The sequence below is a fragment of the Astatotilapia calliptera genome, chromosome 12, assembly GCF_964374335.1.
Source record: "Astatotilapia calliptera chromosome 12, fAstCal68.1, whole genome shotgun sequence".
Classification (NCBI taxonomy): Eukaryota; Metazoa; Chordata; class Actinopteri; order Cichliformes; family Cichlidae; genus Astatotilapia; species Astatotilapia calliptera.
The window spans coordinates 12528289-12556234 of NC_137433.1; the positions used below are offsets into that span (position 1 = coordinate 12528289).

General features: G+C 40.8%; 1 protein-coding gene and 1 long non-coding RNA gene across 6 annotated transcripts; one reads left to right on the plus strand and one right to left on the minus strand.

Moving 5' to 3' along the window:
• ccdc92 (coiled-coil domain containing 92) lies at nt 1-8307 on the minus strand. Of its 5 annotated transcripts, XM_080308920.1 has the most exons (6): nt 8168-8287; nt 7798-7985; nt 6952-7073; nt 5015-5187; nt 4488-4529; nt 1-1847 (listed from the first exon to the last, which is right to left on the minus strand). In XM_080308920.1, the coding sequence occupies exons 4-6, from the start codon at nt 5148-5150 to the stop codon at nt 1039-1041; spliced, it is 987 nt and encodes a 328-aa protein (XP_080165046.1). In that variant the 5' UTR covers nt 5151-5187; nt 6952-7073; nt 7798-7985; nt 8168-8287; the 3' UTR covers nt 1-1038. The 5 variants fall into 5 exon arrangements, with proteins under 5 accessions (XP_080165046.1, XP_026043005.1, XP_026043003.1 ...); XM_026187220.2 differs by lacking the exon at nt 6952-7073 and having other exon boundaries at nt 7798-7935; nt 8168-8307; XM_026187218.2 differs by lacking the exon at nt 6952-7073.
• LOC113033434 (uncharacterized) lies at nt 8177-27914 on the plus strand. Its single transcript, XR_003274026.2, has 3 exons — nt 8177-8306; nt 8735-8965; nt 26871-27914. It is a non-coding gene; the product is annotated as an uncharacterized LOC113033434 (long non-coding RNA).
• The last annotated feature ends 32 nt before the right edge of the window (nt 27915-27946 follow it).

Genomic DNA, 27946 nt, shown 5'->3' on the forward strand with positions numbered 1-27946 from the left:
TTTGAAAAAAATCATTTATTGTTTATTGTACTGTTTTGTATAGTACACCTTACAGTGAAAAGCAGATTATTTAGTGATTTTAATTACCGTCACATTGGTGGTGTAACTACAGTGAATATCTGAGGTGTTGTTGTACTTTCTATTGAGTCCTACAATCAATAATAAATAAAAAAAAAGGAATTCATTACAAATGTACAGCTTTTATAAAGTACAATTAATAATATCACAAAAATCCTATTACAGCAGTGTTTTTGAAAAAAATGCCCTTGCATGACAACATCAATGGATAAATGTTGAAACTAAAATTTAGCTGTCACAGTGGCTTACACTGTCTCTCAGAAACACGCACTCGCTGTCGCTCTCTCTCTCACGCCTATTGCTGTTTTTCCCAGTCAGCAAAGGAAAAGATGAGAGTCCAGTTTTCACCTTCGCAACTGCCAATCGTCTAATTGCATATTACACAGCTCATACCTACAGGGCTGTTATTATACTGATATCACAAGCAGATGAAAGACATTCAGGGAGTAATAGTTTAATTATTTCAGCTCTATCCTAAGCAGCTGCACACAGCTTGTTATACAGTTTGTTGATATGTCCAGAGAAGATGAAGAAGACAGAGATATGTAAATATAACTATTAGCCATGACTACATTATGGAGCTCGTGTATGGTAAAACTGGTTCAGCAGGCACTGATGCAGATATTTGGCTAAGAATTTGTTGTGTGCACCATGTAAGACAGAATGAAGTGAAAGCCTAAGCAAAAAGTCAATGTGTGATAGTACAAGGACTCACTGGGGTGTACAGTAAATAAACATTTGGCATGCTTTATAGTAGTCCATTTCTACTGTATATGAAAAAAAACAAAAGTCCTAATGGAATACCATCACCAAATCATAATATACTTTCATAGTTTCTTTTTTAATATTGCAGTGTTGCGTCAAAAGCAGGCTACAAAGTGGTTCAGGCTGCTTCTTGTTCTTGCAGTGTGGTGTGTATACAGTAGATGTGCATTTAAGGTGCAGGTTTGCAGTGCAGTGTTAAACTGTCCTGTCGGCTCCCGAGCGCTTCCGAACAACCTTCTCCTCGTTGACCTGGTCCACTGCCAGAGTCTCCACATCCGCCTGTGGCGGAGCCAAGGGAGGAGTGCCATGTGGAATGCGGTGTGCCACGCCCACGTGAGCCCTGTACTGACGGTCCCGTGCGGGGCTGTGTCGCGGACTTGCCGTAGCGCCCAGTGGAGGAGCATGTGAGCGCTCAGGGGCAATGGGAGGGATGACAGCAGGCCGCTCACGAACTACCTGTGGTTCAGGAGACTCTCTGCCTGCCTGCAAGAAGGGTGTTGGGTCAGGCATGGCATCCACTGTCTCCCGCAGCACCATCCGTCTACCGTCCGCTCCAAGGCGATACACCTCTGTCAACTCTGGATGTAGAGGCTGGGAGAGGCTCTTCTTCATGCGGCGACGTGGGGTTTCAGGCTGCCTGTCCTTGGCCGGTGGAGGCGTGGGCTTGTACGAGGTGACAGGACTGGCGTTAGGGCTGGCCTCAGAGGAACTGCTGGCTAACAGCTTTTTCTTAGTGGCATGTAGTTGTGAGGTAAGGTAAGCAATGGTACTGGCTCTCTGCTCTAACTCCCCAGACAAAACAGCCAGTTTATGGCTCTTCATCTTAAGCTCCTCCAGGTACTTCTTTTCTCTCTCTTTGATGGTGTTTTCCAGGACAGAAATCATGGCGTTCTTTTGCTCCAGGTCCCTGAGAAGCTCTGTGTTCTCCTCCTCTTTCTTCTTCAACTGGGCCTCCAGCTCCTCACACCTCCTTTGCAGCTCCCTGCATCGGGCCTCGCTGCTGTCTGCACACACAGAAAAAAACCCAACAGCTCTTACATGGAGTACTGTGCAAAAGTCTCAAGCCACCCAACATTCCTTTATATGTTGACAGGAAAATAGGAAATAGTGCAGCAATTACTGAAAGATGCAAACATACATGTAAATACAGAATAAAAGGAAAAATAGTTTGATAATTCTAACATGAAAGTCAATATTTGATATGACCACCTTTATTCTTCAACACAGCCTGAACTCTCTTAGACAAGCTTTCTTGAAATTTTCTTTAAGCAGTCTTAATAATGTTGAGGTCTGAGCTCTAATGAGGCCAATCCATTCTATGTTTTTCTATCCAACTATGCTTTGACTGCATTAGCAATCTGTTTGGGATCTGAAAAATAAAGAAAATAAAGCTGTTGCTAGTACGTTGTTACTCCAGATGGTGCTGCAATGGTATTCTACTTTTCTGCTTTCATAATTGCATCAATTTTGATGAGATCCCGAACTCCACTTGCTGAAATGCAGCCCCAAACCATGACAGAGCCCCCACTGTGTTTTACGGCTGTAGACAATTTCTGTTGTCCCTCTATCCTGAATACCTCCGTACATACCGACAATCATTTGAACAAAAATAAATAAAATAAATTTTAAAGAAATTTCAAGTTTGGAATCATCACTCTGTAAAGACCTGTTGCCACTGACTATCAGTCCAATTCTTCAGCCTTTTGTCCTCATTTCCCTTGCTTAATAACAGCTTCTTGACAGACGCACTTCCACTGACATCATTTCTGATGAGGCTTCAGTGAACAGAAGATGAATCAAATGAAGAGTCAGATGCATCTCTCAGGTCTCAAGACAGGTCTTTCTGTTGGAAACGACTTTCAGATACTGTTTATTTAGTGTAGATCATTTTTAAAACCTAACATTTCTTCTATCTGTCCTCTGCTTGTTCAGTTTTAAGGACACTGCACACCATGCTGAGACATGCCAAGTTTTCAGCTAACAGCTCTTTGGGAATCACTTTGTTGGTGCAAAAATACTCATGTAAATCTTAACTCTCTTAAACTGTGTAGTCTTTGGCATTTTTCATTTACACAACTAAAGAAACTGGAAGAAATTTTGTGTTGTTGTGACTGCTAGTAACAAAGTGCCTAAAGATACAATTTAAAATAGCTTCTTTGCTGGTTCATCCCTTGACTTAGCTACCATTTTTATGCTTGAATGATTAATGACAAAATAAACAAACAAAAAATAACAACAAACCACCACTTTAAAAAACTACAAGAAAGTCTGGCTCCTTGGCAGCAAAATATTAAAAATGACTTAAGAGTATATATATATATATATATATATATATATATATATATATATATATATATATATATATATATATATATATATATATATATATAAAAACAAAGACCACCGGACTAATCATTAGTGCATTAAGTGCAGACGCTGACTATAGGCTGACAGAGATGGTATGATCCTACAGAGACTCATCTGCAGTGGGCAGAGAGCTCCTGTTTCACATTACATCTCTGGTAGACAGAGTACTCCCATGTGATCTCCATCACTGCTGCCCCCACCCAGCCTTGCCCCACCCAGGTGCAATCAATGTATAGCTATGTTTGTATATGTGCAAAAAATATGGAATGAAGCACATTTGTGTATTTTTTATTCAGTAGAAATCCTCAATCCTTTGCAATTCCTTCATTTAGTCTAATCAAATACAGGGGTGGTTACAGCAATGTTATATCATTTTTTTCACTTTCTGAAGGAGTGGCTGGTACATGTTTGCTACAGCTAGAACAGCTGGGCCCTGCTAAAGTGAGCATTTAGCAGTGTGTGCATTAGTGCTGTGACACATAATCTCATTTCCTGCACTCCAATCTCTGAGATGTCCCCCACTAACATGATAGTGCTTCTGACTGGAGGCCTTGACAATACTGATTGAGGCTGGGCCTTTAAGGACACCAACTACGTAATGTGCTCCTGGTGACATACTCACTTGCACACATCAGTGTGGCCATCAATAGTTTGTACATAAATTAAATTGTATTCCGCCTATCAGGTGCCTTTGAGGCTGAGCTGTGGAGCAGCATGTGATTCAGACCATGTCATGGCCCTGGTTTTATGGGGGAGGGGCAGGTGGCAATGAGCAATGGGAGCTGCAATAAACAGCAGGGAGGCCCACACTGCAATACTTCTTGGGTGGGAACAGGGAGAGTGCTGTGCTCCCAGGCCTGTCCACTGACACAGACCTCTATTTCAAAGGAAAAAACACTGATTTACAGCCTTTACTGCTGTGGGGGTTTTGTGCTGCACAGTTTGAAGTAGTTACAGAAAATGTAATATATCATTCTAAAACCCAAAAGACAAAGAATAAAAAAATATTTTACCTGGGGGAAGTGAGTATAATTTGAAACAGTTTTTTTAGCTTCTCTTGTCAGAATACCAGTGTCATGTCAGAAGATTGAACTAATAAGACTGACTGGTCTAAAAAGAAAAGGGCTAGACCAAAGGGCTCACACTGGGAAAAACAGTGTGTAAAGCATTAGCAGTAATCACCTTTCCACAACAAATTAATGGCATCGCTAACTCATGACAACAACGCTGAATGCCAGTGGTATAACTGGTGCTTGTGTACTACAAATGATGCTTACCTGAGGGATCGGAGCTTCTGATAGTGAGCTCATACGTCAGGTCTATGAAAGAAAAAGAAGAGGGTTATTTACAATGCCTGCGCTACATGAGGCTAGAACAGGGCAGCTATCTAACAGCATGCTCCTCACATACTAATTAACAGCAAAGCAAGTTTGGGGAAAACATGTCTGTGCTTTCCATATGGCAGTGTCCATTTAATAAGATTAGTGAGAGCTCATCGTCAGCTTTAGTAAACAGGTTAGCCCTGGATACAGGAAGTCAGGGGCAGATCATGCTGTTTTCTCCTTTTCCTGGGCGACCATATTTATGTCTGCTGCGTGTATCTATTACTGCCAGTAAGTCTCCATATTTTTTCAGACATATTTAGCACTGGAAACGCATCATCTTGCTGACCTTTAGTTCCAGGCATAAGCTTAGGTTCAGCAAAAGCCTCTGTTTTAAATTCATGAGCACTCCCTACCACAGTTGAGATTAAATGTGTTGGTCTTCCACAGCAGCGTGAAGTCCTACTTGTGGCCCTTCTCACCTGTGCACTGCTGCTGTAATCTGCGGATCTCTGCATGCAGCCCCTTTAGCGTGTTGGCGTGGTCCTGCTGGAGGAAGAGCAGGTTTTTCTGTGCACTCTGCAACTGATTTTCCAGTGTTACATTTGCTGACGCCATGGTGGATTTTGTTCGGACACACAACTGGCCTCGCAACCTCCAGGCGGACATGACAGAAAGGAGACGAGGTAGAGACAGAGAGAGTAAAAAAAAAAGAGAGACAGAGAAGAAGACCATAAAAAAAGTAATCACATCAATTCTCACCCATTTGGCTGTAAACGTGAGATTTAGGATACGGTCTAACTTTGCTTTCTAAGCAAACCAGCCAATACGGGATGATACCATTAACCCCATTTACAAAGAAGGGCATTTTACATTTAAACTGATCATCCAAAGGCAAAAACGGCAACTCTGTTTGTTGTTTGTTATGCACAGTAGCTGTGTCGGATATCATTATTGCCTGGGTCAATGCTAGAATAAGACTATAGCAGAGAAAGGCCAGTAATGGCTTGCTGTACTTAACGACCAATCACTGAAATTAGGCTATTGATTTATAATACAGAGTGGGCCCTGCTGGCCTTAAAAAAGGCATCTGAAAGGTAACACTAATCTAATACATACTAATCCAATTTACATATTATCTTGTAATTTGATAAAGCGACGCAGTGGAAATGTTTTTCCTCTGTGAGAGTCTTTCAAATTCAGAATATCTAACAGACCCCAACAGTGAAACAGCATAACATATGTCTCTATTACATAATGCTCTCATTAAGTGTCCATAACACCATCAGTCATAACACTAAATCAAAGCTGAACACATTAACAGATGTCACGGTGAGTGACACTGGGTGTGGCTTGCCCCACCTTCTTCCACACTCTCTTCACTGAACATCCTTGTCTCCAGAGGCGAGTCTCAATATCTCCACCCTCTGTTAAACTGTGCTGAGGCTTCAGAGAACACTGATCTCCGCTAAAATCCCCTCCTGTATACAGAGGCAGCCTCTGACTGCAATCATAAGTGTGTTTCAATAAAACATCTCTGAGCTTCCCACTCTTACATCATCTAACTTATATGAATAATACATCCCATGCACCTGACCTAACATGCTCCCTAGTTTTAGCTCTCACGCGCCTGTGTGTTTTTGCCATGAAAACATGTGATAACCAAAACACAGCCTGGCACATACAGCTGGGGGTGTGTCACAAAGGCTGAGGAGATAATCTATTATTGATGAGTAATGTGCGGTCCTTCCGGTAGACCCTGCGCTGCAAGCATATCTCTCATCCCATCTCCTTCCTAGAATAGCTTTGATAGCTTTCCGCTTGCAAAGACGTGACCTCTGCCAACTTTAGTAATATGGCTCATGCCATAGCATGGAGGTGATTCAAAAAGTGTATGGATGCTCAGTGAATTAAAGAAAGACAGTTCCTCTAAGATGTAAATCCTTGCCATTTGAACGTGTTTACTTGACTCTCTTTTCCTAATGTAGCAACCAGTATTTCCCCACACAGAGAATATAAATAATCAATGAACTGCAGCAGCAGAACGAAACATTAGCAAATAGCTACTATCCTCAGCCATAACTCCTTCGCTGTCACGCCCTGTAATGATGCTGAAACTGCACGCAAACGTGCATCCTTCAACCTTGGATTCCACACTGTAAACAGAAGCTTCCCTTCCAGCATCTTCTCTAAATCTGTTGCTTGTATTTTATGGAAAGATGCAGTCTGGGTTACTCTCCACAATAATCACGTCCTCACATAGAGTCATGTTTATGTCATCAACAAAAGAATTAAAAGGAAAACAGAGGCAGCTAAAGCTTAAGTGGTCTAACTACAAACAACGCCTGCAACTGCAACAGGACAGATAACGCTACGTGTTATTAGACTGCGCTCCACGACACTTTTTCAATTTCAGCACCTGCATTGCGGACAGCACCCCGAAATGAAGCCTCCGCTGGTCCTGGCGGTAGCTGCCAGAGGATCATTGTTTTAACGTTAATCTTCATCCAGAGACTTAATTCTCGACTTGACCTTCTTTATCTGTACCGAAGAATAAGAGAAAGTCGTAAATCAGGCCTGGCGAACGGTGGAAGTGAAAGGCTTCAAAACACCCCACTTTATGTGGTCTTTTTGACTCCGCGTGCTGTTGGATGCCATTGCTGCGTTTCAAGGGGTCATTACAAAGGCTGTCTTGCAACCAATGCTATGTGCGACTGTGGTCCAGGGAGGAGCTGACCAGTGTCCAGCAAACAGTACATTTTCTTTCTCTGGTGGGTCACACCAAACCACACTTTACAATCACCCAAAAACAGCCTGCTGCACGCACAAAGCAACCGACCAATCCTAGCATGAAGATGGGGTTTTATTTAGCTTTGTGGAGGTGGTCAGGTAAATTCGGGATACACTGAATACATCCAACAGGGCTTATCCGTACTTTCGATGAAAGTCCTGCAGCAATGCGCACACATTAGCAGGTGCCATGCCATTATTAACGACATTAAGGCTTTTTCTGACGTGGAATAGACAAAACAATTTAAAAGTTAAAATGTAGTTTTATTGAGTGTGTTTAGATTAATCCCAAATAAAACTGAAGCACACAAAAATTAGCTTCAGATAAACGAAACATATATTTTAATGTGCCGATAGCCTCCTTCGAATAAAACGGGGTAACTACGTAAGCTATGAGGCTTTCATTGATGCTAGCCTAGCTTAACTGCTAACAAGGCTACAACAGTACCTTGACGTTATATGGCGGAGAGCTTACCTTACAGCTAAAAATACTCGGCCGTCGAATATCTTCTAAAATATCGGGAAATGTGGATAAACAGACTAGCCACACCGGCTAAGCGCAGTCCGCCTTGTGGGGCATGTCAAGGATGCTGCTGTCAAGGGTTCGCCTCCGCTGGGTTAAAGAGAGGGGTGGCTGTGTCAGTTTCCTATCATCTCCCCGAGCTACTAGACAAAATAAAGCGGTGCATCATGGGAAACCTGAACGTTAAGCGATACAACCATAAAATGTTCCAGACCAGTGACTTTTGACCAGTTACATTAAAGTTAAAGGTTAGAATCACAGCTTGAATTTACGTGAGCTGAAACTAAGCAGCTCACGTAAAAGTAGAATAGAGTCTACTAACCTTTAAACGTCATTAAATGTGGAAGTAGCAGCTCTTACGGACGTGCCACCGTTTACGGGGAGAGCGTCGTCACCATAGCAACAGAAACTGTCACTTGTTAAGGGGTGAGGCGTACACGCCATCTAGTGATAGAGTCGAAGTAAGTAGTTGTTATGTCAGGTGTGACGTGTCATAACTTCTTGATGCTTATGATAGTTTATTCAGGCGCTAGGTTTGATTTTTAGTTATGTCAAAGCGCCTGGAATGCGTGAAAAAATAAAAATGAACGAAAGTTGTTGGACAGTACAGCTGCAGGGCAGCAGGGGGCAGTATTGCCCCTCAATTACTGTGTAGGCGGTAAAACAACAGCAACAGTTTTTTCCTTCCACTTTTCACATGTTTTGACATTCCACTCTCTCTATCTCGTTTTGGCTGCACTAACAGAGTCACACTCTCTAATCAACAATTAAAATGATCACTACCAAGTTCATCACATTAACACATAAAAACAGAATAAAGGTAAATTAACAAATATCTGTTCAAATTAGGAGAGAGCCAGTTGAGATTAAATGTGTTGGTCTTCCGCAGCAGCGTGAAGTCCTACTTGTGGCCCTTCTCAGCACTGCTGCTGTAATCTGCGGATCTCTGCATGCAGCCCCTTCAGTGTGTTGGCGTGGTCCTGCTGGAGGAAGAGCAGGTTTTTCTGTGCACTCTGCAACTGATTTTCCAGTGTTACATTTGCTGACGCCATGGTGGATTTTGTTCGGACACACAACTGGCCTCGCAACCTCCAGGCGGACATGACAGAAAGGAGACGAGGTAGAGACAAAATGATCACTACCCAGTTCATCACATTAACAAATAAAAACAGAATAAAGGTAAATTAACAAATATCTGTTCAAATTAGGAGAGAGCCATCAATATCAGATCTGATATAATGATTATCAAAGTCAAAGTCAGTGCTTCATGTAGCTTTGTCTGTCAGAAATTTTGTCAATGAATACAATGAAACAAACATAAAAAAGTATTGATAATTCTATAAAATATATTAAATAATAGTTAAATAATAATCTCTTTTTATCCTCAAAATTGAGATCATGTGCATTCCTGTTTCTGATCATCTCTCAGATGTTTGTAAAACTTGATAGTGGTAAATTCAGTTAATTAGACATGATTTGGAAAGGCACACACTTGTCTATCTATGGTCCCATAGTTGACAGCGCATGTCAGAGGGCAAACCAAGCCATGAAGTCCAAGCAGTTGTCTACAGACATCTGAGTGTATCAAGGCACAGATTTGGAGAATGATACAGAAAAGGCCCCAGTCAGCACAGTAGCCTCCATTATCTCTAAGTGGAAGAAGTTTCAAACCACTAGGACTCTTCCTAGAGCTTGGCTGCCCGGCCAATCTGAGTGATCAGGGTAGAAGGACCTTAGTCAGGGAGGTGAACAAGAACCCAGTGGTCATTTTGACATTATTCCAGCATCTGTGGAAAGAGGAAAATCTTCCAGAAGGACATCTAGTTCTGCAGCACTCCACCAATCAGGTCTGTGAGGTCGAGTAGCCAGACTGAAGCTCCTCCTCAGTTAAAGGCACATGACAGCCTGCCAGGAGTTTGCCAGAAGACACCCAAAACACTCTCAGACCATGGTCACCAAATTTGTCTGGTCTGATTAAACAAAGATTAAACTCTTTGGCCTGAGTGCCAATCATATTTGGAGGAAATTTGGAGGCAGCACTATCATCTGGCCAATGCAATCCCTACAGTGAAGCATGGTGGTGGCAGCATCATGCCATGATGTTTTTCAACAGCAGGAACTGAGAGTCTAGTCAGGGTTGAGGGAGAGATGAATGCAGGTTCAGCAAGACAACAACCCTACAAGCTGCTGCAGTGTGGGATTTTCATGAGCTATTTTTTTTATTATAATAATAATAATAATAATAATAATAATAATAATAATAATAATAATAATAATGGATTGCATTTATATAGCGCTTTTCGGGACCCCTCAAAGCGCTTTACAATACCACTATTCATTCACTCTCACATTCATACACTGGTGAAGGCAAGCTACAGTTGTAGCCACAGCTGCCCTGGGGCAGACTGACAGAGGCAAGGCTGCCATATCGTGCCATCGGCCCCTCTGGCCATCACCAGTAGGCGGTAGCTAACATTCTCTCGTCTCCCCAGCAGGCAGGCATGATTTGGGTTTATTTTCTTTCTTTGAAAGGTCTAACCCACTGTGCATTTATCTGTGCAGACTCCACCAAACCCCTTCTATTGTCTGAACTTTGAGTCAGTTCATGACACCCACTTTGACTGATGTTTCTACTCTCACTAGCCACTTTATTAGGTACAGTTGTTCGGCTGCTTGTTAACGCAAATGTCTAATCAGCCAATCACATGTCAGCAACTCTAAATATGCAGACATGGTTAGAATGTGGAAGAAAAATCATTTAAGTGACTTTGATTGTGGTATGGTTGCTGGTGCCAGAAGGCTGAGTGTTTCAGAAACTGCTGAACTACTGGGATTTTCACACTCAATTGTCTCTAGGGTTTGCAGAGAATGGTACAAAAAACAGAAAATATTCAGTAAGTGGCAAGTCTCCAGGGGAAAATGCCTTGTTTCCAGACTGGTCAGACTGCTTTAAACTGCAGTAACACAAATAACCACTCGTTTGCAGAAGAGCATCTCTGAATGCACAATCTGTTGAACCGTGAAGCATCAGCAGCAGAAGATCACACCTGGTGCTACTCCTTTCAGCTAAGAACAGGAAACGGAGAATACAGGCAGCAACTTGTTGAATCTATGGAAGCAGTGCTGAAGCTAAAAATCCAGCCCAGTCCTGGTAAGGTGTACCTAATAAAGTGGTCAACAAGTCTATATTATATTGGCAGAACTGGCAGAATTTCCATCAACCTAACTGCATTTCAATGGTATGATATGTATGTTTATTTACAGTGCTATACCGATAGAAAGTGTGGTTGGTTTGTCTGAAAGAACTAACTGTGGAAACTGTTGTACCAAGTGTGAAATAAATGAAATGAAATTTAATGTATTTTGTTTCATTCGTTAAAATATAATTTTCCAGAGGAATAAATGAACCTTGTCTAATCCCACGTGATATCAGCAAGTTTGACTTAACTTTGCCCAGGGTGTAGTGGGGAAACAGTAGCCTTTTCATTAGTGACCCCAAATATCACTTTAAATTATTTCTGGCTGGGTAAATTCCTCAGTGACACAGCTACTGAGTGAAATGATACAAAACAAAAGCAACAATTTTCATTCCCGACCTGAGAATGAGTCTCGCATGTACAAAAACAAAATATCGTGTGGTATAACTGAAATTATTGTCCAATCTCCAGGAATGTTATTTTTTCGGAAGCGGCCTTTAATATCTCCCTGGCTTTGGCGTGTTTGCGATAGGGATTAAATTTTTCTCATTTCTTTATTTTTAGTGAGTTTGGCACGCTTCCCAGCTTCCCACAGAAAGTAACCAATTTAAAAGAAGCAAAGTTATCCTCGCACCAGCAAAAATAATGTGAAAAATAATTCCCCAACAGAGACCCCTATACCTTCTATGTGATTTGTTTTACTTGCACATTGCCTGAGGCCTCCATACATCATAACTGGTAGTTAAAGAATCTCGTTGAGAGAAACTAACCAAATAAAACATGCAGGATTGACTCGGGACTCTTGCAATTCTAACCGCTGTTTTTCTTTTTGGCCTTTGCCTGCGGGGGATCCACTGACCAAGGCGTCTCTCCCACTTGAGGCGTCCACAGTGGCTTTTCCTTTAACAATCATCAGCTGCAATTTCATTTTTTATTGATCATCTGTTTTGTTTTTTAATGACAAAACCTAGGAAATGCATTCTTTCGAACACAGTAATATTTCCAAGTGATGGTGCACAGACAGTACTGGAAGGTACCCAGGCCCAAAATGGCATACTGATGGAAAAGCAATGAACTTCTTAGCACCAATCACACTTATGCTATTTTTTATACAGCGGACAAAGAAATGATACCATTCCTCATTCTTACACGTGTGTTGTTGGTAATGCCTCTGGATTATTAACAGATTGCGCCGCTTCTCATCAGAGAAATACAAATGAAACGTCAACCTGTCTCAAATGGCACTGTTTTACTGCCCCTGCTCTGACAAGCTGCCAACACCAACACTTCTCAGTTTGTAATAGTTTTACAGTTATTATATTGAGGTTGGCAAGGCAAAACGCAAAGCTCTGAAAACCTAATTTGATTTTCCAGGACCCTTTTTTTTCTTTTTCTTTCTTTTTTTTTTTGCCTGCTTAAAAGAAGACAGTCATGAAAGTGTGATTTATGTAAATGCTTCCAAATGTGCCAACTGCACTTTTATAATGCTACATTTAACGCTTGAGATAACAGCATCTGAACGTAAAATGCAACCACGCTTATAGTCAAAAACTAGTCTGCATACAGATATATGTAGCCTTACAAAAGCAGTGGTGCAGGCCTTTTTATGGGGCAGATCCCTGTGTTTTACTCATCTATTCAGTCATTTAAAGATATTTGCACTGTTTTTTTTTTTAATCACTCGGTCATAGTGGACCCAGAGGTTTTCCTGCTCATACAGAATGTACAGTGTGAAAGTGCTGGTAGCATCTGGACTTTATATGAGGCCATTTGAAAATAAAGTGGCAGAATATGTGAAATGAGCACTTAAAGTAAAGGTTATTTCAACAGCAATCAGCTTCTCTGACAAGTTTAACCGTCCAATTTGTTCATGACAAATTTACTAGCTGACAAAACACAGGTGAACACAGAGAGGAAATTACAGCCAGCATGTTACATAGGACCCTCATGGAAAGCCCTGCTATAGAATCATTACACAGCCACTGCCAAAATGTCACCGCATTCATTCTAGTAATGAGGCTGGACTTCATAAAACTATGTTTTCTATGCAACCTTTTTTTTTCCTTTTATAGTCCAGAGAGAGCAGCGTACTCAGTGCCATTTAAAGTGATACTTCAATTACCAATGGTTAATAGACCCTTACACCAGACTTTGAAGTGGCTGTAACTCACAGTGCCAACTTCAGCAGGAAAAACGTGGGCCATGCATGGTTTACTCCTCCCACTCACACACACACACTCACACACACACTAGTACGAGACAGTGTGATAAGATACAGATGTGACTAAAATGAACTAATGAGATTGCGAGGGCTCACTGGAAAAATCAGAGGGACGCAGTTATGGAAAATGCCCCCCGGGAGTTTTGATGTTTTTTTAACAGTTAAATTAATACACAATATAGGAGTATTTAAAGTTAAGGAAGTTTATTGTTTATAAAGCCACTTTATGGTCATATTTTGTAATGAATGATGTACTGTATTCCAAAGTTAGAATAAACTTCTTTTTTCTCAGACAGGTCACAGTTATGCAGTGATTCTCTGTGAAAACACAGAATCGGTAGCTTCTGAAGAGTCTGTGGTTTTGTAGATAAAATTTAGGCCCCAGAAACTTTCTGGTTTATAGTCATAGTTTGTTCGTAAAGCATTCATATTCGGGTAGACTTTGGCCGAGTGCAGATTAACAAACAGATGACGACAAAAGCATGAAGGGACTGCATTACCATGAGAAATCATCTAACGATGATGTAGTTCTTTTTTAGCCTTCATTTTATTCAGTGGTTTCAAACATCAGGCCCAGAAGTCAAAACTGATCCAACAAAGACTCCATTTGAGCCCACTGGACAGCTTTATGCTTGTATGAATGGGTGAATTACGCATGTTGTGTGAAGTGTTTTGAGTGCACAGGTAGAGTAGAAAAGTTTTACAAAAACCATTTACCATTACCATCTCTCGACAACCATTCATATCGACCATATAAATGTATGGATCCTATATGTTACACCTTTGTGATGGGAATCTAGAAATGGAAATCATGGCCTGAATATCCATTAGCTACAATGAAAGCTTCAGAATGCTGCACTGTGTTATAAAGTAAAAACAACAACAACAAAAAATTAGAGTACTTAAATAAAGCTTTATCAAACATAGAATTTATTTGCTTTGTCACATATGAAGTAGCTATTTAGAAAAAATATAAGCAGTCTATAGGCTAACTTTTGTGGTGAGGTTATGTGCAAACCCTTTGTTTGTGGTGGGTACACACTGCTCAGATTATCGCAGTTTGAGTCAACAACCAAAAGAGAAGCAGAAGCACACATGTGTTTCCTGTATTCAGAGCATGTAAAAAAAAATCCCCCAAGCTCCTATTTCGACCACCTCAGTCATTCACTGTACCACCATAATCACTGCTCTGAGATAGAGCTCAGAGATTCTGTTTTTCCAGAGACATAGGAGACTGGCTGTAGGTTTTTCCTGTTTTCAATAGAAACTTTTTATCCTGGTCTTTAGTCACAATAAGGATGAGAATTGTGCTGACTTCTTCATTTCATGTGCCCACTTCTATTCATCCTCAAACCACTGCTGGGGTACGCCAAAGGAGCTCTTACAACACTGGACGTTTATATGCAAACATCCAAATCTTTACCAGGACTCAACTAAACACATCCCCAACACCTCAAAGAGTGATTTCACATGTTGGAAAGTGCATTTATTTGCTCCCTTGCTAAAATTTCTAGAGGTCCACTAAGGTCAGCTGGGGAAGAAAAGACTGTTCCTTTTCTTGGCACCCAAATTCAGGTGCGTATACGTGGTTTTGAAAACAACTTTCCTCAGACAGCTGACATAAAAGGAATGACTGCAAAACAAAAGCGTAATTAATGTGAAAAGACATATGCAGACCAGAACAAAGCGTTAAATCCATAAAAATGGATAAAATGGATTTCACTGGCCCATTGTCTCACCAATAAATATCCACTCCTTCTTCTAGTGACATATTTTAGCACCTACAAGGTCCGCTACTTTAACTGTTAATTCAACTCAAAATTAAGAGAAAGAAATGACAACTTAAGCCAAGCTCAGGCAACAGTTTTGTAATTTTGTTGACCGACTCTGTCTTTGTCATCCTCCACTTTTCCAACAATTTTCATGAAACGAAAATGTTTGTTTTTGCACACAAACAGCAGTGATCCCACAGAATACTGGGTGAATAATCCTCTTTTTAAACCTACATGTGCCATACATATCAGGAGCTTTAATTATATCAGTAAAATCACTCTCATGCTCCCTGAGTCTTGGTTTGAGTTTCTGTTTCTTTATTCTCTTCTGGTTCTTTGTGAAGGGAATTATGTTCAACTTTTGTTTGTATTTTTGTTCCATTTTTCTTTAAACTTAGTGTCATATTTTTCCTGGTGTTATCTATCATTACCTTTCCAATGCCCTGTTTGTATTTTCTCAGTTCCCTGGACACTTTATAAGTCAGCTTCAGAATAGACAATGGTGAAAACTTAGCAGCACCAACATAATGGCTAATTTGCAACCTTTGTTATACATTACAAAAATACAATCTAGGAAATGTCCATTCATCTTCTTCCACTTATCCAGTTTAGGGTCTTGGGAGGGGTGGAGGGCTACACCCCGGACAGGTCACCAGTCTGTCACAGGGTTAACACAGCGACACAACCATTCGCATGTTTGGAGCCCGTTGGAGGAAACTCACAAAGATAGAGGTAGAACATACATACTCCACACAGGAAGGCCCCAGACTGGATTATAAAACCCAGGACCTTCTTGCTGTGAGACACCAGTATCAACCACAACAGTGCCGCCAATAAGAAAACTTTTTCTAAAAATATCTAAGGCAATAATTAGGACATCCAGCTGCTGAATTTGTTTTCCTTTTAGATCAACACTAAACGATTTTAAACGTTTTCAAAATTTTATGTTACTCTGGTAATCTAAGGATCTTGGAAAGAAAAGCATCTGGACTCCACCTGGTTTGAAAGAGGAGTGAAAGAAGCCATTTATGTCCACTGTGAGCGACCATCTTTGAACAGAGGCGGTGGTTTACGACACCAACTGTCTGCCATCTATAATCCAGTTTTGAGATCCCTTCCCAGACGCCTAAACACCTACTCACATGCTGGGCCATCTGACCTCAGGAAATCACATGATAGGGTGGGGCCAGGTTTCACAATTAGCTCACTCGAAACCCTGGCTGATTTTGACCCACACCCATTTTCACACCTTGGCTCATGTGATTAGGTAGAGGATCATCAGGGGGTCCTTTGTCCCTCTTTGGGGGGAAACTCCCACTGGGTTTAGATCTGGGACTCTCCACCATTTGACCCTTAAAACTGAAGAAGCTTCTCGGATGAGAGGTGAAACGTCTTCAAGCAACTTAAGGAAGTCCAAGCTCCTTACGATGACCTGGATGACTGAGAACCTTCACAGACATGTTACTCTGGTAACCACTGCATAAAATAGCCTAGCGCTCAACTTTAACCAAATAAGGAACAGGTGCCTTGCTTGCTGCAGTGCACAGCTCATGCAATTGCTAGATGCTGTGGACTCGTTGCATAAAGGCTTGAAATGCAAAAAGACAGTTAGTCTAGCTCTACTCAAACATAACAAAATCCACCTAACCACACCTCTAATGTTAACTATTTACAAATATTGCTTGTCTAATCCAGTGAAGACCTCCATAAAAAAAAGGTTCGTTAGTTTAACAGGTTAGTCTGACTACCTCTCCTTGAGGTTTGTACTAAGCGAGGCAAAGCAGCTGCTAGTTGTAACATTATTAACCTGACATTCATGTGTGATAGTGAGCAAATGAGCACATTTGCCAAATTGTCAAACATTCCTTTAATCTCCACGGACCCGGATGTTGGCCAGAACCTGGCTGCTTGACGTGCTTACATCCTATAACCTCAAAATCTGCAGTAAAATAAGAAGAGCGTGATCAATTATATTCTGGGGAAGTAAAATGACTAAAATGGCAGTGATGTCTGTAAACCTTGCCCCAGCTTATGGTTTCTGCATGTGTTTCTTTACATTACAAAGCCTAGATATGTCAACTCCTCTTTCCAGAGTGTGGCGCTAAGCATGAGACACATGCTGAAAGATCAAATGCTGTAAATAAACACTGTCTGCTGTTTATACATCTCACATATGGATTTTAGTGCCTATGTGATCTCAAAAGGCCTTGGGCTCTCTCCAGTCAAGCTGGGCTACTCATCCTTTAGTGCAGGACTCCAAATAAAACAGAGCTGCTTAGCCAAGCAAAACCCACTACAGAGCTATTTTCCACCATCTGTGTGGCCAGGCAAAATACGAGGAAACCATTTACCCAGGCCTTCTCAGATCAAGGAACGCTAGATCAGTCGGATTGACAAAAAGGCCCAATCAACGCACTGTCAAGGCCCTTCCTAAAGTTGTCCACTTCCTCTGTGGGGGTAAATGAAAAGCTTCGCCTATTCCTGTGCCTCTCCCAACAGGACAGCTGCTTCACCACGTCTGAGTAACCCTTCTGAACTAAGAATATTTGCTTTTGAACCAACGTCTTTTATTTCTTCCCACCATTTGAGTCAGACGCATTTCACCAATATTGACGACATCCTGAGTTCCCACGTTGGGTCAAGATGTTCCAGTCCACTTGCCAGATATTTCCCTTCATACTGGTCCTGCATTCACCTGCTGCCAACATCCCCACGAGTCTCCCAGAGTCCCTTTCTGCAGGCCTGTTTTTACATCCTTGCAACAAGGACATCTCTCCTCAGTGAGGCTGCAGTGGGTGTATTCTCAGGGACTCACAGAGGGACTAAACTTGACTATCCTCTTTCAAAGAGGGCTGAAGGAGACCACAGAACACCCTAGCCCAGCTGCTTGGATGGAAACTCAACAACAGCTGGCCTCTGTGAGACTAGTAAGCACAGGAAAGCCATGGATTACAGCCTCCACTGCCACCACCGTCTTTACGAACGTCGCTGTCATCCGTGGCTATCAGTCCACTTGAACTCAACAATGGAAAATTTCAAGGTCTAAGTCAATATAAACTGGGGGAAAAAATGTAATTTTGCATTGCATGTAAGTAAACTATCTACTGAACAGAGCTGCCCTGTATAATTCTGATTGTGCCTCCACTATTCTACAGAATTGCTTTTAATAAGCCCCTCCAATCCAAGACTTTGCAGATGATTCCTCCAGTGCATAGTCTGCTGTTTAGTGGCAAAAGTGATTGAGTTTCATTTCAGGAAATTCTTTCCATTCTGTATTTTCATTCAGGCAGGGGCACAGCTCTGCCTTCAAACTCTGTGACTGCCCTGCTCCAGTGCCCCAGAGAGTGCAATGAAAAGAGTCTTTATGTGCCACTCACTCAGACTCATTACCATAAGTGACAACATGTCAGCAACGCTCAGGCAAACAAATGAATAGAGCATCTCTTTGGCTTCACAAATAAACGCCTTTAACGCCGTTTGAAAGCATTTAAATGAGTCTTTAAAAAATTGGCTGTGATTTTAAATCTGATGACGCAAGCAGCTGCTATACACGGACAATAATTTTAGAATTCCATTCGATTTTTCCTGGAGCAATATTCCTGATAAACACACCTTAACATAAATCAATCCGTTAACTGTTATGTTTTGTTTTTCTTGGAGGAAGAGCACTCTTAATGAATCAAATGCTTGGCAGCGTCTCCTGGCTTCGATAACAGCACCATCAGATGGCTCAGTGTTCTGACTTGCCTCTCTAAATACCAAAACATGAATATGCCAGGGTGACATTGCTGCAGATCTGTATTGGAAAGAAAAACTTCAGTAAGGTTGACTTAGCACATGGTGCAAGCACAACAGGATCTGTTATGTGGTGTGAAGCAACTGTGGACTAAACCGTACAAATCACTCCACAGAGGTGTGGAACTGTGACCATCTGTGACCAGAGGTCTACTGGTGTGGTGTGTGCTGAAGGAAATTACACTGACATGGGTGACACGCATGAAATAAACTGCACAAACGTGATGCAGGGAGAAATTGGAAGTGGGGGTTTGTGTAAACAAAACTGGAGGTTGCGCTGTCAACTCAGTGCCGGCTGAGCAGCTGGTAGGCCATCAAGGTGAAGTGAACAAGGCAGGAGCAACAACATGCTGCCAACCCAGGTCCTGCCCCAGGAGAGGCAATTACCAACAGAGCAAGGTTAGACCAAAAGTTTGGAGAACAAATTTTAAACATTTACTGTTTTTAATAATATATTTATTAACAATAAATTATTGTCAATATGAGTCTTAAGAGTATGGTGAAACTCTAAAGAGTTAACTTGAGTTTCTGTTGTTGGTCCAAATTCTGTAGGAAGAGAGTACAAATAGGTTTTTCCTGCCCACTGTCACCAAAGCACTTAATCACAGGGGGTCAAATGATTGGTGGGGTTTTCTCTGTTTTCTCTGTATTATTGTAGGGCCCTTACCTTACAATATAAAGAGCCTTGAGGCAGCTGTTGCTGTGATTTGGTGCTATATAAATAAAAGTGATCTGGTGTCAAGATCCTGTGGCTGCAAAACAAGCCCAAATCAATCCCTCTCCACCACCATGCTTGACAGCGGGTTTGAGATGTTTGTGCTGATATGCCGTGTTTGATTTTCTCTAAACATCTCCACTTTGCTCTCATCTGTCCGAACACAGTTCCAGAAGTCTTGATGTTTGTTCAGATGCAATTTTTTAAATCTAAGCTGTGCTGCCATGTTCCTTTCGGAGAGAAGAGACTTTCTCTGGGCAACGCTTCTGAACAAGCCACACTTGTTCAGTCTTTTTCTAGTTGTAATTGTCCTGAACGTTAACATGCTACCTGGGGCCTGTAGAGTCTGCTATGTGGCTGTTGGGTTCTTTGCTGTGTCTCTGAGCATAGCATGGTCTGACCTCAGGGTAAATTTGTTGTCTTTTTGTTTGTAGACTCTTCCAAGTTTATTCAAATTTGATTAATTTAAAATACTTTAAAGACTGAATAAAGAGAGTCGAGTGTGAGAGCGTTTTTCAGCTCAGAGATTAACTGACCGGCACAAAAGTATCATTTCACTTAAATTACTTTCTTTTTTGTTTCTGTGTCTATTAAAATTTGTGAACTTGAAAGGTGCTTCTGACTGATCCAGACTAAGCTATACTAGGACAAACTAAACAACAGCTGGTTACTTTAAGTCTTAAAAAGAAACCCGACGCATGTATTTCTCCAAATGCTGAACTTTTCATGCAAACATCTTAGCACTAAATATTTGCATGCAACATTTTTCAACTCAGAAATATTAGTTTCATCTGTCAAATGTCTGCAAGCTGCAGGTAAGACAAATGCATTGAGAAAATGGGAAGAATCGGATGATACTGAGAACCAAAGCGAGGCGGAGTGTTTGTGCACATTCCTGAAAGCCACAACTCCTGTTGGCAGGTTGTCCTCCTGTGCCGGTTAGCCCTCCCTGACCCACATGTTTATGTCTAGGGTTTCTCTCCTTCTCCCATAGTTTCCAAATATTTTCTGATGCCACTGAGGAATGCTCTGATGTTATTGAAGCTCAAACTCAATGAGCAGGATCCTTGTTTTTATTTCAGAGGACTCTTTATAAAGAGGCCGCACTTATCTTTTCTAAATCTAAGGACCAAAAGCTCGTGTGAAGAGGTTCTTTTTTTCTTTTAAACTGATGAAACACACACACCAGTGCAAGACTGTACAGTAGCACAGATGTCAATATGTGACATGGTTTATTTCTATAGCTCTCTGAGAAATATTTGCTTTTGGATTAACCTGAATGTCTTCTTTGTTGAGTTGAAGAATGCTTGCTAAAAATAAAACTGTGGTGTAATGGAGGTTTCTGAGGCCCAGTTGGTTCTCCAGCCAGTGGGCTCACAGTGGGTCTGCAAGACCTCTCTAATTCAGCCCACATATATTTCTGCATTTTTCATACATAAATAAACAGAAATCACGCAGTCTGGCAGCGGTGTGACAGGGGAGGTGTAAACTACACAACCACAATATAGGGGCTAGCCTCACAGAACTTTACCATGCCACTCAAGTTAGACTTGGTGGTAGCTGTATTTGCAGCCTGTAGAGGGTAATTACAGGTAAAGGAATATTTTCACATTGTGGAAAGAAAACACATACACTCTGCCACTGAAATTTAGCAGATCTATACCACTCTTTTATCTGTGCATTAAGCCATAAACTGAAGCCACAGATGCATTTAGCTTGGCACAAAGCAGAGGCTGGAGTCATTCACACATGTGCAACTCACAAGTCATAACCTGACAGTTAGAGAGTCTAGCTGAGCTGCTGGAGCGCTTTCTCCTCCAATTTCCATACAACACAACTGAAATCTCAGTTATCCTTCCAGGTGTATGTATTTGATCTCAGATGATTTGTTCTGATCAAAATATCTTATTTTCATGCATTTCTGCAGTCCCGCCTTTTCAGGCAAGTAGTCATGTATTTGATAGGGCACAATCCTAATAACTCAAGAAATGGAGGAAAAGCTTCAAACATAATGCAATGTGATGTTCCCGTGTCGAAAAGGTAATAAATCAGGGTGCACTTTATTGCATTAAATTTTGCTTTGATATGAGCATGTACTGTTTTTGGTTTCTCAGTCTCAGTTATATATAGCCAGTGATAATAAGCACATTTTTAATAAATCAGTTAAACTTCATTAAAAGCAAATGTTCTTCAAGATTATTTGAAAAGTTTTGGAGGCTGTTCACATCTTTTGATATATACATGAACGTGCACATTATTGTGGCATCTAATGACGTGAATGATAAGTGATGGCTTACAGGTGCAGTACATAAATAGCCACAGCTATGCTTGCAGCAGTGGGAACAAGTTTTAATATGCAAACAGGGCAAATCAGGTAATTCTGTTCATGGCAAGTTGCCTCTGCTTAAGTCTGTTTGCTGTGTTTTTAAACAGGACAACATGCTGGTGACATCTGCCCGCTACTCTATCACATTATGTGTGTGCACACAACATACATAGCCGTACCACCCAATCCACTTTCTTCCACTTTTCCTTTTCAGAGTCGCCAGAGACTTTCACAGCTTTCGCAGGTTACACCCTGGACAGATTGCCAGTCTACTGCAGGGCTAACACAGAGAGACAGACAATCATTCTCACTCATAGCCAACTTAGAATCACCAATAACCATAACCCCGTGCATGTCTTTGGACTTTTGGGATCACCTGAGAGATCCCACGCAAGCAAAAAACATGTGCGCTGTACATGGTTGGTGGAGTCAAACCTTGGTACTTCTTAATGTGAGGCAACAGCGCTAACCACTGCACCACCGTGCAGCCCATGCTGCTCCATAATGGGAATGTTAAGTCTTTTAAAAAAGACTTCGTTGAATCCACAGATTTGGGAATGTTCCCATTCCCCATTCAGTGGAATAGGTACATTACAACATTTGATCACGTCTGACTCATCCATTTGATTGAAGTTTACGGTCACTGAAAGTCATGATTTAACTAAATAAAAAGAATTATGAGCTTTTCATTCCAGATGTTTTTCTTTATGAGTAACAGCTGTAATATCTGAAAAATTCAGATGATCTATTCTCCATAATACATTCAATAATCTACTTAAAGTTTCAGTTTTCTCTCTGGATGTGTTACTGGATGTTATTTAAAAGACCCAGCAGATTTGCCTGCTTCAAACAAGCTTCTCCCTTTCCCACAGTAACTCTGTCTCCCCTAAACCAGCAGAGACGGAGAGGACACATCTGCTGCAGCTGTGCAGATACAAAGCTGCCTATTACGGCAGGTAAACTCGCTCATTACAGCACCGAAATTGAAGGGCTGTGGCTGCCAACTACAATATTTCAACACTGCACAGTAGTTTCATCACTTGTGATAAACAACATAAAAATGTTCCAAAGGGATAATATATTGAGATATATAAACTGTGCATTTGAGGTTGATTGTATGATTTGTGTTCGCAGCTGGCAGAGTATATTTAGACCTATATGCTTGGCAAATTGTACCAAAGGGTGTCTGCTCTGGAGTGTTTCAGGTGCACTTGGATATTTACCTTTCACCCTTAAGTCGTGGAGGAGAAAGCTTCCACCCAGAACAAGCTTCTTTAATCAGGAGCTGTTTGGTCAGGTGAACTAGCCCCGACTGAGATGTTTTCTGTGTAATCAGTGAACTACTAATAAAGAGCTGTAAGCCTTTGAAGGCTAGTACAAAACAGACGGTGCAAAGAAAATCATACCTATAATGTTTTGTATGTGCAGGAAAATTTGATCTCTCCAGCATTAGCAAGAAATATAAGTTACATTTGATTTATTTACAGCATTTATAGTTGCATCTCATTTATCCTTTGTTGATGCAACATAATGACCTGTATTTTTAAATTAAAGCTCCCTAATTAACCAGCAGTTTTAAGACTTTTAATTAACCTCTTTACGGGAGCTTTTCTTTACGACTTTCTCTTAGTGAGAAGAGATGTTGAGACCGGCTCACAGGTCCAAGCACTTAAAAAAATCCCACAGAATTAAAGAAATGTTTTATGAGAACAAGCAGATTCATAACAGGCAAGCAGTCAGGGAGTTTTTCCACTCGGGGCATGAGCAACGCAGGAAACTGCAATGAGCAACAAAACAGCTGTTAAAGTTTATGGGCTTGGAGCAATTTATTCATACTGTGCATTAAAAGAGCAAAACTTTGAAGAGGGTGTTTACTTGCGGTCATAGAGGACAGCCCATGCGGTAAGAAAAAGACAGACATGGGGGAGAAATAGCGGGGAACCCACCTTTTCATTTTTGAGATCACAAAGATTCAGACAGTGTGAGTAAACATGTAAAATCATTTACTTTTACTAAGGTAAAGGTTTTAAAATCCTAACAAACTAGTGCCAGTCAAGATGCTGGCATACAATGCTACACTTACCAGTGAGTGACTTAGTTTCCTTCCACGTTTTAAATACAGGTAAAAAGAAAGAAAGAAAGAAAAAAAAGCCATAATTCTTTTGCCAAAAGAAAAATGAGGCCCAAATTGAGATTTTCTGAACTTAAAATTTGTACATGCCACACATCGGCTATTTACATCCACTCTTGTAACACCAGGGTTTCTGCGGATTGACCCCAGGTATGAATATGACCATTCCCCTGGTATGATACTTTCCAGACCAGCAGACTTGTCTGTGACACCCACTGGTCTGAACCATTTGTTATAGTTCCCTCAGCGGTCTGGAATTCATCAGGCACTGTCCTGGAGTGTCTATCATCTATACTTACTTGTGACATTTAATAAACAAGCATTAGTCTTGCACCACAAGCAAGCCAAAATGTTTGATTTATCCAGTGGCACAACTTCACATCTACAAAACAGACTGGTACAAATTTTTTGGATGGACATTCACAGTTTCCAGAATATGACTCTATAACTGCCTCGAGTACAATCATTTGTTCAGGAATTTAATTTCCACAATTCTTTTTGTATTTCTTTTAAATAAAACACATGCTGAACTAATGACATTAATATCACAGACTGTATAAAAAAGATGGACATAGATTTCAAAACAAAAACGATGCATAGGGACACTCTCGTTTTGAAGCCTCAAGTGGAGTTCTTTTACATTCTCGGTGGTTTAAAGGTGAATCCATAGACCATAGACCAAGTGTGTCACGGTCCTGGGTCGGATTGACCCAGCATTTTGAATTCCTTATGTTTTGGTTTATTTTTGAATGATGGATTGTTCTTTATGTTTCTCTGGTGCTTTGTTGATTTTTATTATGAATCTGTGTTTCAGTTATTCTGGTATGCTTCTGCATTATGATTAAGGTTCGGGTTGTATTTGGTTATTTTTGCCGGTTTAGTTCAGCGTCTTGTCTGTCTCACTCTGTCGAGTCCGTGTCCTAGTTAAGTGTGTCTTGTTTCCTGTTTTACTCTGAAGGTTCATGTTCCTGTCATATGTCAGTGTTTCTAGCTTTGTTCCCCCCGTCTCATTAGGTCTTATTCCTCCCAGCTGTGTTCCCCTTCTGTCTCTAATTCCTTGATGACTTCCTCAGTGAATTTAAGCCCAGTGTTTCTTCGTGTCAGTGTTGCATTGTACCCTCACTTCCTCTGTGTTCTGGTTGCCAGCCTGCCAACCTGTCTAGTTATTCTGTACTCCCAGTTTAGTTAGTGTTTTTCCTGTTCTGCTTCATCCCAGCAATAAAGCTGTTTATTTTGAGTTTCTTCCGCCTCCGTGAGTCCTGCATTTTGGGTCCTCTCTTCCTGCCTGCCTACACAGAGACATGACAAAGTGCTGTTTTTTTTTTCAAATGAATCAAATCAAAAGAACCAAAAGTCAACAAAAGACAGGGACAGACTGCAACAGCTGTGTGAGCATTTACTTACCAGTAAAGCAGCTACACACTTAACTTAAGCGTATATAATATTTTAACAGGTAAATTATATTAAAAATATTAACCTTGGTATAGCTGTCATGAATGGGGGATTAGCTATGGAGAGAAAAACAGTTTTTATGTGCTCTAAACAGTTGTCTTCCATCGGGGCAAGCACAGCAAATACTGCTTGCCCAGTGAAATCTAAAAATAGAAATCTAAAAATCAATTAATCCCAGAGTGAAACCTCTCTTTCCATCTCAACAGTATTCTGTGCCATTAGCATCTTTCACTGCGTCCTTTTAATTGCTGCTATCATGTGGCCACAGTTGGATATTGTCTGAGAAAGCAGGGTTAATTCTGCTTGCCTCCAGTTCCACTGAAATCTGCAGTGAAGGTTGATTTCATGGGCGCATCCATTTCCTTTTAACAATGGCTTGAGGACTGAGCAAAGTATACAAGCTTGTTTACTAGCACAAGCAAGTAAACAAGAACATTGTGCTACAAATTATTACCTTTATTTTTTATCATTTATATACAATTTGCCAGTAATCCATATGTGTGCTGAGGCATTCCCATAGTGTTTTATGGTGCCTTTAAAATGAACAATTAAGTAAAATTCCTCTAGGCTAATAGCAAATATTATAAAAGTAAATTATAATTGTTCAGTCAGGAAGCATGTGGATGTTACTGTTTAGCTCGAGGCAACTGCTGTGCTTAAGCACAGTCTCACAAAGAAGCAACACAAATATTTTCTTCAAAGCAAGTTATATCTTGTTGCTCTTTAGAAAGACGTCTTTCATCGTCATAATTATCCTGTTTTTTCTTTGTGTTTTCTTTTGATAAAAGTGAAATGACTGCATGCTTTTCTTAACCAGTTGATGAAGACTCCTGCTTTGAGTCTTTTATCCTAACCAGACATTTGACATAAAATAGCATCCTGCTCCTTATCTATCTATCTATCTATCTATCTATCTATCTATCTATCTATCTATCTATCTATCTATCTATCTATCTATCTATCTATCTATCTATCTATCTATCTATCTATCTATCTATATATATATATATATATATATATATATATATATATATATCTTTTCTGCATTCATTAGTTGCAGATTGCTGAATCACATACAGCTATAGTCTCTGAACTATAAAGAGCTATAGCTGAGAACATAAATGCAAATAAGGCAATAAAATATACTACCACTGCGGTCTTGGCTTTGATGCAGGCAAGATCCTTCTTCTGTCTGACAAACAGGGCGGTTACTGCAGACTTTACCAAGTTCGCCAGTGCAAAATTACAAACATAGAGGCTTTACTCATACAGCTTTCATATTTGGTATACTATTTTATAAGTTCATCATTTTGTGTAGCTAAACGTGTAGCCTTGTGCTTAAAAATGTCCTTAAAATGTGTTTTGAATTGAATGTGGACTCTCCTCTGCTTTCCCTCTCTCTGTATGTTTGTACAGGTGCACGCGTGATGTATGCGTTGCAGCCACTGTGTGACTGTGCACTGACCCACTTCCAGCATTTGGCACACTGGCACTACTGCCTCTGTCCTGAGTGGAGAGACGTTGAGGCCCAGCAACAAACAGCCCTCTGTCACTGGGAAGAAGTCGTACTTAGTTTTAATGGCCCTAAATTCTGCTCCTAAATTTATAATTACTCCAAGATTTCTGAAGTTACTGTTCTGCTGGTGTGCACATGTATAAATTTGCACACATGCACAGAAGCTATAAATCTGCACTGTAAGTGTCCTACAGAACTACCGTTGTTATAATTAACACCTGCAGCTCTGCTGATGACCCACCATCACTTTTACAAACCCTTTTACAGATTAAAAAAACCCAGCTAGAGTAAGGTTTGACAAATATAATCAGCATGGCAGTCATCAGCATGATGGGATCTGCGAGGTGAGTGGGGTGCATAGTCTGGCAGTAATGTTATTATAAAACTTGAACTCTGGGGTTGGGTAACATTAACTCCTGAGCCAATTAAAGCACATTAAATGCTGGAGACTCATCGGGCAAATGTACCCCTGTGTGTCCCATACTCTGGCTGTTATTCTTCAATGCTCCCCTGCAAAGTCTCTTTGCTGTTGGGGTTAACGGATATTAAGACATCTAAAAACGTTGAAGAGAAGAGAAGAGAAGAGAAGAGAAGAGAAGAGAAGAGAAGAGAAGAGAAGATGACGAAGATGTGTTTTCAGCTGTGATGTTAATATGGGCTATGGTTAATATGGGTTTTGTATTAAATCCAAACAGGCCACTAGGTGTCTCCTGTCACTGCTGGCAAACACACTCAACCTCTGGCGCTACATAAATACATGGTGAGTTTCTAACAAAGGTACGCCCAGGGCTAGTTTTACATTTCCCTCAATTCACAGACCTTGAAAGTATTGTTTGCTTTTGTTAAAATATATTTGCCAACCTTTTTTCCATTTTCTGGAACTTTATCCATGTCTCGCTGTGCCTCAGTGAGACAATTTTAGGGTTCATGGGTAGGCTTTATGAGACTTACACCACAAATCCAGTCACACAGTGTC